General features: G+C 36.6%; 1 protein-coding gene across 5 annotated transcripts; it reads right to left on the reverse strand.

Annotated features, from left to right (window-relative positions):
- Nucleotides 1–358: 358 nt before the first annotated feature.
- Nucleotides 359–15,600, reverse strand: LOC114258202 (serine carboxypeptidase-like 18). 5 transcript variants are annotated; one of them, XR_014347251.1, is made up of 14 exons: nucleotides 15,139–15,587; nucleotides 14,886–15,022; nucleotides 12,010–12,086; nucleotides 11,780–11,902; nucleotides 10,623–10,725; nucleotides 10,486–10,523; nucleotides 10,267–10,368; nucleotides 9,376–9,462; nucleotides 9,129–9,281; nucleotides 8,971–9,042; nucleotides 8,763–8,881; nucleotides 888–1,001; nucleotides 741–813; nucleotides 359–624 (listed from the first exon to the last, which is right to left on the reverse strand). XR_014347251.1 is itself a non-coding variant. In XM_082899953.1 (14 exons), exons 1-14 carry the CDS (start codon nucleotides 15,327–15,329, stop codon nucleotides 541–543), a joined length of 1,458 nt encoding a protein of 485 aa, XP_082756079.1. In that variant the 5' UTR covers nucleotides 15,330–15,600; the 3' UTR covers nucleotides 359–540. The 5 variants fall into 5 exon arrangements, 3 of the variants coding, with proteins under 3 accessions (XP_082756079.1, XP_082756080.1, XP_082756081.1); XM_082899953.1 differs by having other exon boundaries at nucleotides 741–798; nucleotides 15,139–15,600; XM_082899954.1 differs by lacking the exons at nucleotides 359–624; nucleotides 741–813; nucleotides 888–1,001 and adding an exon at nucleotides 3,366–3,468 and having other exon boundaries at nucleotides 15,139–15,578.
- Between the last annotated feature and the right edge of the window lie 421 nt (nucleotides 15,601–16,021).

Genomic DNA, 16,021 nt, shown 5'->3' on the forward strand with positions numbered 1-16,021 from the left:
AAACTAAAAGTGGGCCAGTATTATATATCCAGTATAGATCCAGCTAAAGTTCTTGTTTGGTTCCACCATTCCTTCAATAAGTTGTGTTGTTCAAATGGTGGGTTCACTTGTAAAATTTGAGAAGTCGAAGTCTTCGTAGACATAGGACTACAAGAGAGAGAGAGAGAGAGAGAGAGAGAGAGAGAGAGAGAGAGAGAGAGAGAGAGAGAGAGATTTGAATAGTAGTTAAGCACATCTACGATTGTGTGTGTTTTCACTGACAACCAACCACTAGCATTTGAAGGGGACGAGAGAAAGAAGAAAAAAAAAAAAAAAACATGAAATTTCTCCAAAAACATGAAAATTACATCAAGTACAATAAATCAAAGGTTTTGGGAAGTTTGGCATAGATGTTAAATGAGTAATAGTATAATAGACATCATCTATAAAAACAGACACAACAACATTCTTCTTCTGAACTATTACTATTAGTTGTTCAAAGTTTTCAACATCGTGGTACAAAAAACAAGATCAAACTTGAAGCAGCTAGCAAGTATTTAACTAAACAGGATTATAATTAATCCACCTGTCAAATAAACAATAACATTCCCTGCGATAGTACTCTGGAGCAGGGTGACCCGCGCCCTACATATATACAAAGCATAAATATTAGATTTTGCAAATTGTCTTTAATTTTCAATTCCATAGCATATATATATATATATATATATTAAAGAAAGTAACAAAAAGATATTTCTTGCCTTTATGGTTGCAAAAGTCAAGTGATATCCATGCCCCTCTGAATACTTCATTGTGTATCTGCACTAAGAAGCGCTGTGAATAGAAATGTCGATGGCTTACCAACTTAACAATGTTGCAAATTTTTGAGAAAAAAATAAAGCACCCACCCAGCAACTTGATTATCAACAAACCAAGGCCTCCAATCGTCAACGAGGGTCAAATTGAGAGACTTTATCCATTTTAAGGTACCCATGTAAGGAACAGAGATGTCATGATCACCACTATTGAAAAAGAGAAAAATATTAGTGAGCAAAGTAGGAATAATACTGACTAAAAGCCAGCTTTGCTTGATTATGTTGATAGCAGCAGAGTATTTCAGACTATTAGACCAGAAAAAATCCTCAAGCTTGGAAGTTATAGGTATTCTTATAAAATTCACAAGTAATTGATTGGCCTAGGCTTGGGCCGGAGTTTCTGGAAATTAGGTCTGAGCTGGCTAGGCTCATGCCAAAACCCAGGTGGGCCGATTTACATGCCTAGTCTAGTGATGAAGATCATGGAAAGAAGAAAAAGAGCAAATCTGAAATTTCACATGAAGTACATTATAGTAGGTTTCAGTAAGTAAAGATATAATAGTAATTTCAATAATTATTAGATATTGGTTGTAGGAGTCACCCATGGGTTTTATTATTTTGGGTCAAGTTATTAAATGGGTCATTATATATGAGTTTTATTATGGAAGTGTTTGACAAAGGCTATTTTTTGGTTTTTTAAGTTAAAATTCACAAAAAAACAAAATAAGCTAAAATAGTCAATAAGACAAAATGTCACATCAAATTCATAATCATTTCACTTTTTCTCTCACAAACATCACATCCAACTATAAAAAAATTCAACTATCTTCCTAAACACAAAAATTTTAGCCAACTAAAATAACCAAAAACTAAAATAGACTACTAAAATAGCAAATTTCCAAACATCCGCTATGTCTAAAATAATCTAGGTGGTCAAAAGTCCAAATTTTCTATTTTGATATTGAAGTAGAATTAGAAGTCACTAAAATTTCCTATTATGATTAAAGTAGAATTCGAAGTCATAGTTGGTCTAGAATATTAATAGTTACTAAATAATTAGTAGTTGCTAAATAGTTGGTCTGGGCACGGGACTGACTGTTTGGAATGTGCGTTTGCGCCGCGATGTACAGGATTGGGAGCAAGATCAACTGGTGGAGCTGTTGAGTTTTTTATATGAGTTGCGAGTTGGGGGGGTTGGGCAGGATTCTTTGGTGTGGGATTGTCCTGGGGCTAAGGGAAAGTTTTCCATATCTTCGTATTATGGTGTGCATGTTCATGAGGAGGCAGTTGTTTTCCCTTGGAAATGTGTTTGGGTGTTGTATATGCCATCCAAGATGGCCTTTTTTGTATGGACAGCCATGTTGGGGCATATCTTGACTTTGGATAATTTAATTTGTCGTGCCACATATTGGTCAATTGGTGTTGCTTATGTTGTGGTGATGCGGAGTCGGTGGATCATTTACTGGTTCATTGTCCGATTACTTCTCAACTTTAGATGCTTCTTGTTGCGACTTTGGGCTTGGCTTCTGTGCAGCCGGATTCAATTAAGATAGTTTTGCAAAGTTGGATTGGGGGTCGAGTTGGGAGAAGGCGTCGGAAATGTGGATGCTTACTTCTCATTGTCTTGTATGGTTGGTTTAGTTGGAGCGTAACAGGCATGTTTTCCAGGGGGTGTCTCATTCAGTTCCTTGGTTAAAACGACGGCTGCTTATGGCTTTGTATAGTTGGGTGGCAAGTTCAGTTGATCCTGATATTTTAGCTTTGTAGATTTTGTGAAGGATTTGATTTGTTAATCTGTTAAGCCTTTGTGGCTTCTATTTTTGTATTCTTTGCATCATCTTGATACTTTTTTAATAAAGTGTGGTTATTTATCAAAAAAAAAAAAATAGATATTCTTGTTTCTTGCAATTTTATCTATATTTTTTATGTAAGTGTATAGTATATTTGCTCAACAGAATTATGAATATTTATCACAAGAACAATGTAGTGAACATCTGTGGGATAGCTTGAATGGTAAGTCCCCAAGTAAAAAAAAATGAAAAAATTATTTGACTTACCTATGAATGAGGTAGAGCCTTGTATTTATAATGAAACAACATTACAAAATAGGAAAATAACAAAATAGGAAACGAAGATAAAAAAATGTATTAAATCTGTGATTAACACAATCATAGATTTTATACACACTACCATAATTACCATATCACTATTTTCTAATTCCAACACTACCATAATTATAATATCACTATTTCCTAATTCCAACACTCTCCCTCAAGCTAGTGTGAAGATATTAAATAAACGCAGCTTGCCGATAGACGATTGGAGTAATGTTGGACCTACAGACTTGGTGAACATATCTGCTAACTGCTAAGAAGAAGAGACAAAGGATGATCTCACAATACCAATCCGAACCTTCTCTCGAATGAAATGTATATCAACCTCTACATGCTTAGTACGCTCATGTAGGATAGAATTAGAAGACAACATAATAACAGACTTGTTGTCACAAAACAAAGAAGCAGGAGCAGTATCCTCAAATCCTAACTCTGCCAAAATAGAACGCAACCATATAATCTCACAAGTGCCTTATGCCATAACCCTATACTCAGCTTCTGCAGAAGACCTAGAAACAACTGTTTGCTTCTTACTTTTCCATGATATAAGATGATCACCATAGAAAGTGTATAAGGCAAAAGTAGAATACCTATCCGTTCTAAATCTTGCATAGTCGATATCAATAAAACAGGAGAGTCCATATTGAGGATCAGCTGTGAAGAACAATCCCAAGCCAAGAGAGGTCTTCAAATAACTCAAGATGTGATGAACTGCATCAAGATGTTCTGTACGAGGTGCATGCATGAATTGGCTAACCACACTAACAAGTTAGGTCTACTATTGGTCAGATAGATGAGACGCCTAACATAATTCACCAAACTCTGATGTGAGCTTGATATTGGGATCCATAGGAGTAGAAGCAGGTTTACACCCCAACATGCCAGTATCCTTAAGTAAGTCAAGAGTGTACTTCCTTTGAGATAAGGAAATCCCTTGCTGTGAGCGAGCTACCTCAATCCCTAGAAAATACTTGAGATTCCCTAAATCCTTAATATCAAAGGTGTGTCCCAAATCCCATTTTACTTTATCAATGCTTATAGAGTCATCACTGGTGAGAATAATATCATCCACATACACCAACAAGACTATACACTGACTTGCAGAATTATGACGGATGAAGCAAGTATGGTCTGAATAGCACTGAACAAAGCCCTTGGAGATGATGACTGAGCTAAAACGACCAAACCAAGCTCGTGGAGACTACTTCAAGCCATACAAAGACTTGCGCAGTCGACATACTTGCCCCGAATACTCCCCATCAGCTCGAACACCAGGAGGAGGTGCCATATAAATCGTCTCAAGAAGATCTCCATGCCGAAAGGCATTCTTGACATCAAGCTGATAAAGGGGCTAAGAATGGGATGCTACAAGAAAAATGAGAAGACAAAAAGAGGTAAGCTTGGCAACTGGTGCAATGATAGCACCAAAATCCTTTCCAAGAACTTGAGTGAAGCCCTTGGCCACTAAACGGGTCTTATAACGGTCAACGGAGCCATCAAGTAGGTACTTAATAGCAAAGACCCATTTGCAACTCACGGTACTCTCACCAGAAGGTTAAGGAACCAAATCCCAAGTATGATTCTATTCTAAAGTTGCCATTTCAGTCTACATTGCCTCCACCCATTTCGGATTCTGAAGGGCCTTTGGCACTAACTGAGGAATAGACTCAAACTCAAGCTTGCCAAGGAAAGAATGATATGAGTCGAAAACCCTGTTATATGAGAGATATTAGGAAATGGGATGATTAGTACTAACAGATAACCCCAACGGTTGGGGAGATGTCGATCCCGATGAGGATTACGACGAGAAAAGAAAGGAGACGTATGTAAAGGGGAAGAATTACCTGACCTAAGATCCGGAGAGGTGGCAAGAAGGGGCTAAGCACAAAGGTGGCGAGAGTATACCTGCAGCTTGCAGGGGATGGGGGAAGGAGGCGAAGGTGGAGGATGAGAGGGAGGGTCAACCTCATCCGCAACCTCATCCAAAATGGGGACTGGGCAAACACTTATTTGAGGGGGAAACCTGCAACGGGGGGTTAGGACTAAAAAAAAGAAGATCCTCACAAAAAGTAACATCTAGAGTATGGTGAAAGTGACGAGACACGGGATTAAAACATCTACACTCTTTAGACATGAAAGAATACTCCAAAAAGATACAACAAATAGACTTGTCATCTAACTTAGTGCGAGTGAGATGCCGGTTCTGAACAAAACATGTACACCCAAAAACACAAGACAAAAGAGGAAAAAGGGTAGTATTAGGCATAAGAATATGGAATGGAGCAAGGCCATGTAACACACAACTAGGAGTCCTATTAATGAGATAGACAACAGTAAGAACATCCATGTGCTAATAAGACTTGGGTGCACTCATACCACGAAGAAGACAACGCATGAGAACGAAACTCATTGGAGATGTATTCCCCACCATTGTCAGAGCGAATGTTCCTAACAATGGTACAAAATTGTGTCTTAACCATTTGCACAAACTGAACAAAGATGGGAAACCCATCAGACTTGTGACGAAGTAAATAAACCCAAGTGCACCTAGTGTGATCATCAATAAAAGTCACATAATAACGATGACCAGAAAAAGCAAGAACCGGGGAGGGACCCCAAACATCAGAATGAATAAGGTCAAAAGCACAAGGGGCACGTGTCATATGTGGTATATAACTAGTACGGATATGTTTAGACAACTCACAAGTAACACAATGAAATATAGAATCCTTGCAAGCTTTATTTAATAACGGGAAAAGTTGACATAAATATTGAAAGTTAACATGTCCCATACGGGCGTGCCATAACTCTAAAGTTTGAACAAAAAAAATACAAGATATAGAAGTAGGCAAAATAGACGCCTGAAAACTAGCGAAAGTCGAAGAAGGCTGGTCTGATGGATCCCCAAAGTAGTACAGCCCATCGCGCTCATATCCCCTGCCAAAAATTCTCTTAGGTCCTGTAAAAGACACAAAGAAGGTAAAAAGATGACGGCACAATTAAAAGTTTTGGCAAGATGATTAACAGATAAGAGATTATAAGCAAACTTGGGAGCATACAACACAGAAGATAAAGTGATATCAGGAGATAAAGATACAACACCCTTATGTTGGACAGAAGAGCAAAAACCATCAGCAAGACACACAGATTGGGCAACAATGGTGAGTGCAGGAGAGGGAAAAAAATAAAACTCACCAGTCATATGATCAATAGCCCCATAATCCAAAATCCATAAAGGACTAGCAAACCGAACATGGAAAGCAGTAGAAGCACCTGTAACAAGAGTAGCAGTAGAGGATGATAGACCAAGAGAACCAGTGGTGAGAGACCCAAGTTGGGCCTGAAGCTGACCAATCTGAGTCTGTAACTGCTGTAGATTAGGGACATTAGGAGGCTCAAAAGCAGAAGTAACTTCTATCAAAGCAGTAGTGCGAGCAGAGCCAAAACCACATGTAGTAGGACCACGAGGACAGGAAGGGCATTGCCTCAACTCAGGATGAAGTTTGAAGCAACGAGCTTTGACATGTCCAGGCGCACCATAATGATGACAAGCAACAGAATCGGTGGAACTCAGAGAACCAAAACTCGCAACAAAAGCCATTTGATCTGCTAAAACTGGAGGTACTGAAGGAACACTAGGTTGAACCAATCGCCGGTGACGCTCATCACTGTCAATAGTGGCAAAAGCCTCAAAGAGATGGCATGAGTGATGTGTTTAGAATTTGAATTCGAGGGGATTCAAATTCAGAGTTTAAACCCATGAGAAACTGATAAGTGTGTTGTCAGGCAAGCCTCTTGGACACAAGAGAGGCGGTTTCTAGTGGAAGGTCAGTCAAAGGCTCATATTGAGCAAGTTCCTCCCAAAGAGCCTAAAGATATCCAGAAAATTCAGCTACAGAAAGGCCAAGAGAGGACTGAGAGGCCCGGGCTATATCTTGGTGAAGCTCGAAGATACGTGCATCATTGTGAGCATAAGCGTACATCTGTGACAATGCCTGCCACAAACTTGGAACTATATCGCAGTAAAGAAACATATGATAAATCCGATCTTCCATGGAATTGAACATCTATCCCAATATAGTGCAGTTATCGATATTCCACTGAGCACATGTAAGGTCTGTCGCAGCTAATGGGGTAATAGTAGATAAAAGGCCGAAATGGCTCCAAGCAGCAAAATTTTTCCCATTCAACACCACACTTATAATACGATGAATAGAAGTGTGATGGGAAAGAGAAAAATCAGTACTTAGAACAGGCACATGTTTGGTGGAGACCGCAGTAGATACCTCAGTAGGAATGGTAGAAGATAAGTTATCCACAGGGAGATGATGAGGGTTGAAATAGATAGCAATACAGCAACACAGTCCGAGTAAACAACTAGAAAAGCCGAAAAAAACTCAACGGCTAAATGCTACCGAATAAACAAGGTAGCCCACAAAGAAAAAAAAGAAAAAAAGAGGTTCAGAAAAGTGCTTAAAGCATTAGCACTACATACTGTAAAAGAGAAAAAAAGGGTTTAGACCACCCTCAAAAGGGTGTCGAACCAATCTAGGCCAGGGGAAGACCTGGTCGAAGTACTCTAGGCCAAGATAAGACCTGGTTGGCAGCAGCAAGGCCCTCGACAGGTGTAATACAATCTTGTCGAGGGGTACAGGAGGGTGGGTAAGTGGTTTCGGGTGGTCTAGGAGTGGTGAGTTAGGCTGTCAGGTGGTCTAGAGGGGAGAGGAGGTCTGTTGGCTGCTGGAAGAAGAAGAAAGAAGATGAAGAAACTGCTGGGCAGTGAAGAATAGGGGCCAACAGGGAGGAAGTGGTGGTCTAGGGTTTCTGTGTTTTGGCTCTAATACCAAAAAGAATAAAAAAAATTATTTGGCTTGCCTATAAATGAGGTAGAGCCTTGTATTTATAATGAAACAATATTACAAAATAGGAAACGAACAAAATAGGAAACGAAGATAAAAAAAGATATTAAATCTGTGATTGACACAATCATAGATTTTATACACACTACCACAATTACAATATCACAATTTCCTAATTCCAACACTACCATAATTATAATATCACTATTTCCTAATTCCAACAGTAACCCACTAAGGCCCCGTTTGTTTTCAGAGGTAGAATGAAGGGGATTGATAGTGAGGGGATTAATAGCGAAGGGATTGTTAGTGAGGGGATTAAGTAAAATTGTGTTTGTTTTGATGATAGTTGTTAGTATAGGGATTGTTAAATTATTTTTATATAAAATAAATATAAAATAATAAAACAAATAAAAAAATACAAAAATATTAAACATTAATGTTTTAAAAAAAATGTCCAACATGTAAAAAAATTTTAAAAAATAAAAATAAAATAAAATAAAATAATTTCAGAAAAAAATAAAACAAATAAAATAATGATTTTTACTTAACAAAAAATACAAAAAATTAAATATTAATGTTCAAAAAAAATGCCCGGCATGTAAAAAATAAAATAAAAATAAAATAAAAATAAAAAATTTCTAGTTCGCCGGACTATTTTTCTAATACCAAGTCCTGGAGGCCCATCCGAATCCGTTAGCGGAGGCCCATCCTAATCCGGAGCTCACTATCAATCCCCTCCCCATCTCTCAAAACAAACACAATATTAGTAGGTCCCACCTCACTACTAATCCCAATCCCCCCACTAACTCTCCAAACAAACGGGGCCCAAGGGGTCTTAGGTTCGTGTCCCTACGTTGCACAACATGTGAGGCTAAGAGGGTGGTCTCACATATCCATGGTTTTATCCCAGGTCTCACTGAAGGTAGGGTCGGGGTTCCTCGTAATAAAAAATCAATTTAGTGAAGGGCATGTACAAGCCACGTGTATATACTGACCTCTCTACAAGTACTTCCAAGGATGATCTACTTAGTTCTTTATGAACAGCAATAACACTCGAAACATCTTTGGTGTATGATAAGCTGTTGTTGCACCTCTCCCAACGTGGTACAGTTCCCTGATTTCCATCATTACAATATCTGAGACTGTTCAGTGAGATTTTGTTTACATTCATTATGAAATTATTGTATGCATTACAATACATACCTTCCGAACATGTAATGCTTCTTGAACACCATCATCGTTTGCCCAAATGCTATTGTGTGTAAGCTTCAAAGTCTGTTAAAGAACTAAAATTAGCAACCCATCTCTCTTTACATCTCATAAACAAGCTGTAATCAGAAAGAGAGAGAGAGAGAGATTACAGTGCACCAAGATTTTGGAAACGTTGATGGCGAGAGTAGGAACTCTGAAGAACCTTCTTTTAGAAATCTTCGGTCTGGGCCTTCTGGATGATCTTGGGATGATAAATCGCACTTGGGTTTCAAAATATCTTTGTCAGACAGATCTTTCAGACACTACAAATTCAAATAGGTCTCAACTTCTAAGCCTGCAGAACTTGATGGACATACATTATGTACCAGAATTCAGAAGTACTTTAATTCCTCTAACCTTTTGTACAGCACCCATAGCAGTTATGCATGCCGTATTTGCTGGATCTACATTTATATAGTTCTCATTGCAACTTCTTTTCGCATTCTGGAAAAGCATTAACCATTACAATTATCACAAGGGTAAGAATAACAACAAACCTTGTAAAAGGAATAATATTAACCATTACAATTACTTTCTATTTGCTAAAATTTGACTTTCAGTGATAAAGATGGTAATTGTTTTGCATGCAAAAGCATCACTCAAGAGGCAACAGATATTAAAGGAAAAATAAGCAAAGAAGGATTAACAACACAAAATCATAAACATATGTGTGCACTAGCTTGAACATATACAGGCAAAGATAGAAAGCTTCTCACATTATAGTAGATTATATACAATTATGCCTCATATGGCCACAAATTAGTGCTCGTTAAGTGTCCCATATGTAAAAGTCCCTATTTTTACTTTATACCTTTTAACAGAGAAGATCCACTTCCCTCCCCCCTTCCCCAGTTCACTGACCCACAGCACAAAAACAGGAAGAAAAAAAAAGAAAAAAGAAAAAAGGGGGACATTCTTAAGTCACCAATTATCCCAAAAGATTAAGCCGATAGGCCCAACAATGCATATCAAGCTAACACTCCACCTCACATGTGACCCCATCACGCTCGTGGATAGGCAAATAAATTGACAAACAAGATCCACGAAGATAGACAAAACAGAGTTCACAATGACAAAGATAATGGAGGCAACAAGACTTTAACCCATGATCTCCTAAAACCAGAGCTCTAATACCAGGTCAAGTCACCAATTGTCCCAAAAGCTTAAGCTAATAGGAAATCGGTCCAACAATGCATATCAAGCTAACAGATATAATGTGACTTATTACAATGGAAGATTTTGATTTACCTCATAGATCTCATCCGATATAAGTGCCATTCTATGAGCAAAATCTACTCTTGAGTTCCCATCAATACCTGAATCAGTCCCTGGGCATCCAACCAAGTATCCCTGATACCATTACAAAGACCATTGATTTAAATCACTCAGAAACATAATGCAACGATAAATTGCAATAGCCAAAAAGACTAACTGAAAGCAATCCATGTCTTTAATTAGGTCATGTACTTTGATATTCATATATGGCTCGGCTTTTTCTTTGTTACCTAAAAGTCCATAAACCAAACACCAAGAGTGAGCTAGAATTCAAAGAAAGATTGCTTTTACTGAACAAAGTAGAATTAGTAGTCATGAAATTGAAATACCATCTATTATCTTTTTAGTGATCAATGGGACAGCAAGGCCTGCATAAGAATCACCACCAACAAATAGTTGAACGGAGAGAAATTGTGGGTGTTCGACCAACCACTGCATCATGTTGAGAAAAATAAAGTTCATTAACAATCAAATCTTCCATGACATGGCTAGAAAGTTTTGACAAAATTTGCAAAGTGGCCGTAGCAGTGGTCATTGCCACACACAGTCGTGATAGAATGGAACCCAATAGTTCATGATGATTTTTAGAATGTTAGATAATGCAGATCTAGATCTGCATAATGATTTTAAATAATGGTATCAGGATCAGTATCTTACAATTCATAATAAGTACCTTACGATTCGATACCTTTCAAAAGAAAATCGATACTATCATCAATACATATCTTAAATTAAATGTATCTTATGATACGTATGCAATATGTGATGTTATATACGATACGTGATACATAATGCGATATGTATGGTACATAAATACTTAAATTTCTGTAGCAAATTTAAAGAAAAAAAAATTCAAATTATTTTTATGTAAATTAATATTGTCAAAAATTTTCATTAGCTTGTTAAAAAAAAAGAAGCTACTTTTACCCTTTTGACATATCTATTGTATCGTATTAAGAATCTTGCTTTATTAATTTATGCCTTATAAAGATAATATGTATTGCTGCATGTATATATTTAATTTAAGGAACTTTGCTTTTGCAATTGACCGAATTATATATTGTTTAGTATTTTGTTCTCATAAGATATTTGTTTTTTATAACTATACTCATTTTTTTACCTATTTCTAAAGGTATTAAAACATTTTACGATATGCGATTCAGAAAAATTAAAAAACAATACACGATTCGTATCCCGATTTGACAACAACGATCAGGATATGTAGGTACTAGCAATACGATCATATATCGGCCCAAGTCAAATAGTATCGGCTGATATATCGGTGAATATCAATATTGGAAGTACCAAATTCCAATACATATTGGCCGATACGACGGCTGATATGTAAAAATTAAAACCCTCGTCTCCATACATAATCTCTCACGATTAGTGTTGCCTGCATGATCAAATTGATTGTTTATATCCCTCTGTAAGTTTTGTCTGCTGTAATAGTAATGAAATTGCTCTTTCTTTTTTTCTAACTCACCTTCCTGAGGAACTGGTACGACTGTTCAACTGATTTCGTGTCTGATGTAGGCCAACCTCCAGGGGTTCTTGCATAGGAGAAACCAGTGCCAACAGGTGCATCAAGAAATATCATGCTAGCAGTCTACATAATTTAACACAATTTTAAATAACAATTACCAAAAAAGAAATCAGAAACAAAAAAATACACATATAATAAAAACAATGCAAGGCATGTAAGGTTTTTTTAACCTTCGTCCTTGCATATGGATAATATTTCAATTTTGGTAACCCTCCAGTGTAGTTATCAATGTCATACTCCATTGGACCTACACAAAGAAAATGAAAGCATCAAGTTATAAGAGAAGTCATTTTATCTCTTTAGGGAACCACCAACTGCATTTAAGCATCAAAAGTGGCAACAGATTAGTTTCAAGAGCATACAAGTATTAAAGATTAGGTTCAAAGGTTGAGAGATCACATACAACAATACAATTAATAATTCGATGTGAAGAGTGAAACCCAAACTTAAAATGGTTCAAGAAAACCATGATTGCAAATCTGGGGCGGGTTTAGCATAGGTTCCAACCACTGAGAATTTTGACTACTTAGAAAAAGGCTTAAGTAAATTTAACATTGTATGCCCTGACCTTGTATGAGGCCATATAAATTCATCTACCTCATGTGAAAAAGCGATGTTAGGATAAATTGTATGGCTTGAGATACTATCATTCATAAAAGATTATTAATCTTAATGGTTGTCCAAATTATGCCAACAGTTTCTGTACCCAATCTACCCATCCCCAGATCCTATCAACTAGGACTAAATTGGGCATTCTTTAAGCTAACCCCACTTGAGTGGGACACAAGGTTTAATTTGGTTTAGCTTGGTTCTTTAAAATTTCCAATGTTGATTAAAAAGATACAGACATTTAAGGGGTTAGTGCAAGGATCAGCACCATCCTTGCCAAACTTAGGATGGATCTGTCCTGCCAAGCCATTCCTAACAGTGTAAAATATCTTCATTTATCAAAAAACTTGTGCAACACCAGGATGACTGGCAACCAATCTTCGCTTCCTAAAATTCACAGTGCAATGTAATATTTTTTTTTTTTTTTTGGGTGCAATGGAAAAATTAAAGCAACTGCTAATTAGGAAATCTCCAGTCAGGAGCATCTAGAGCCAATAACGGCCTAATTCGAATCAGTGGTTCCATAAAAATCTGAAGCTCCATGGATCCTTTAAGAGCCTCATGAGCAAGAAAAACTGCACACTGATTTGCCTCACGAGGCCCATGGAATATATGACACGTCCAGTTCCACCCCAGAATTTGACAGATTTGAGCCACTAAGTTGTATTCTGCATGTCCCTCAGTTGGATGTTGTATCAGCGACACCGCCTCAAGAGAGTCTGTTTCCAACACAATCAATCGAAAACCCCATTCCCAAGCTAACAACATCCCATTCTTCTGGAGAATCCTCCAATCCAAAGCCCATGACTGTCTCGAATTAACCCACCAATGTCCGCACAATCCGGATTGCCAACTGAAGACCTCAGTATTTATCTTCACGAAATGGCCCATCGGTGGCTGCCATTGCACTCTAACACACCTCTGTTTCTGAATACAGAACCATTGTGCTAATTCAACCTCCTCAGTGTTTCCATAGATTTCCATCACTGGATTTGAAGGCGGAACAAACTATGGATCAAGGCACAGTTTATTTCTCCAAAACCAAACAGAGGCTATAGCACACATAAAGAGTGATTGCCAATGATCCTTAGTTTCCACACCACCCAGCTCCCCACTCATATTAGCATCAATCCAACTCTTTAAAGGGAGACTAAAAAATCTTTCATGCAGGTTAATTGGCACCAATCGCCGCCAAATGGTTCGTGGAAGGGAACAATCTCTTAAAGCATGAACCACTGTTTCACTATGATAACCACACAAGGAGCAACTTGCATCATCAGAGATATGCCGCCAGACAATCAGTTCATTAGTTAAGAGCCTTCCAAATATGTTACACAAGGTCAAGCTGGGTCAAGCTAGGATGCTATACAATACAATGTCATATTGAGGGATGTTTGCATAAGCTATCTAAAAATGCCAAGCCCGCTCAAAAAGCTTACATAAAAATTAATTTAAAAAATTAAGCAAGCTGCAATTTTCAGCTCTTTTGGTCACTCTCATGAATTGTATGATTCATACAATACAACCATGATTGCGAGTGAAGTTTAGTAACGTGTAAGAGAAATGCTTTGACCTGATTTCAGAAGAGAATGAAACGGGGTAAAAAAACTAAGCAAATAATTAAAATGGTAAAAATTTGGAAAAATAAAAAATAAAACTGAAACATCCATTTTGAACAACAAAAGGCCCGCAATTAATTAAGTCTGAAGCAGGTTCCCAACAAGCCTTACAAGGAACTCCCAGGAATTTTAACTGGTCTACCGAACAACGGCTGATATTGATGTAGCATTGGAGCCCATATTGGCAAACCAAACATGAATCTTTGAATTCATTTGGCTTTCACGCTCAATTACTGTTAGCATTCATGGTCAATTCTAATTTTCATTTTTAAATTGTAATCAGCCTACTATGTTCATATTTCAAATTTAAAATATAGAAATTGATCAATCAGAATCAGCCAAACTATTCATAGCACTCACCTAAACCCCTAGCATACACAGGTGTCCGTTTAACATTCTACAACAAAAAATGGTTTTTTTCCAATAAATAGAGCACCACATTTATTATAGTAGTATGTTATGCCATTAAATGCAACACAAGGTTTCCAACTTCTATTGTTGATGTAATTTGAAAAGTACTGGGCTTTAATTCGCAAAATTCAAAACCCAAGATTTAATTTGAAATTTATGTAAAACCCTAGTTATTATTATTATTATTATTATTATTATTATTATTATTATTATTATTGTTATTGTTATTATTTTCCCCAGAAAAATAATAATTTAGTCTCTGACCATCTCAGCTAAGATAAGAGAGTGAACTCAACCCAAATATTAAAGATTAAACAAGGCAGCAATTTTTTTCATTCTGATACTGAAAAATAAAGAAGAACATAAAAGATAAATATATAGCTATGTCTATAGATATAGACATATACCAACTTCATAAAGGAGTCCACTGAAAGAAGTGCAGCCAGGTCCACCAGTGAGCCAAAGAAAAAGTGGGTCTTCTTGAGGGTTCCCTTCTGATTCAATGAAATAATAGAACAACTCCGAATCATCAACGCTGATATATCTGTCAAAATCAACAACAAACCCATCATCAGATTTCAACTCAAGCAAATTACCAATTGTACCCACAAATCACTGGGAAAAAAATTGGGGAAAAAAACCAAAAAAAAAGAGACTTGCCCTGTTTCAAGTTTGAAGGGAAGTTCACCATCAAAACCAGGTAAATACTTGACAATCTGACCACCAAGGACTGGTTGTGCCAAGAGAACTAGTAGAAGAAGAAGATGGTTTTGTACCCATCTGATCCAAGCGCAAGTTGGCTTTTGTAGAAGCTGCTTCTGAGAAGCAGCAATGGCTTCTACTTGCACCATCTGTGAGAAATTTATGAGCTAATAGAGGCAAAAGAAAATCTGGAAGGGACGATCAATGTATAATGATCATTTTCATGAACCCAGAATCATTTTATTCTTCCGATTTTGATATTAGAGTTACGTATGTAAATTTTTTTCTTCTGTTCTAAAATATATTTTTAAAAAAAATAAAAAGTCAATAATTTATTTGAGAAGGGTTAAAAATGGCTTTCAATGAAGTGTTTGAGAAAGCGCCAATTGACACAGTTCAGATATTGGATGAGCGGACGGTGTTTGTGTTAGCCCAATTCGCTAATTTAAATTATTTATTTTTGTTAAATATTTTTTATATTTCATATTTAAAGAAATTTAAGTGTAATTTGGTTAATTTATCACCAAAAAAATAAATAACAATTTTGTTTTTAAAAATAAATTATATATTTTTTAATGACAAACGTAATAAATTAAATAAATTACAATTATCATATCAACTTAATCTTTTTTATTAAAATACACAAAATGTCCAATAAAAATAAACGTTTCAAATTATCAAAACGAAATCTATAATAAACTTCACGGATCTAAACAGCTCCCTCTGAACTAGAGGGGATCCTCATCCTTGTAGAAATTATAAAAGAAAATCTCATTGTAACAAAATAAATATTTAAATTTATTAATTTAAATATTAATTTATAAATTATTTATCTATTTTT

Source organism: Camellia sinensis, chromosome 12 (assembly GCF_055761805.1).
Source record: "Camellia sinensis isolate YWXY chromosome 12, ASM5576180v1, whole genome shotgun sequence".
Taxonomy (NCBI): domain Eukaryota; kingdom Viridiplantae; phylum Streptophyta; class Magnoliopsida; order Ericales; family Theaceae; genus Camellia; species Camellia sinensis.

What these genes read in the sequence shown, in the direction of transcription:
- LOC114258202 (XM_082899953.1), bottom strand. Translation starts at nt 15,329, where the DNA reads ATGGTGCAAGTAGAAGCCATTGCTGCTTCTCAGAAGCAGCTTCTACAA. An exon ending in CCCTTCAAACTTGAAACAGG is followed by an intron (nt 15,023 to 15,138) that starts GCAAGTCTCTTT and finishes TGATTTTGACAG; the next exon opens with ATATATCAGCGTTGATGATT. An exon ending in GTTGATAATCAAGTTGCTGG is followed by an intron (nt 799 to 887) that starts GTGGGTGCTTTA and finishes TTCTTAGTGCAG; the next exon opens with ATACACAATGAAGTATTCAG.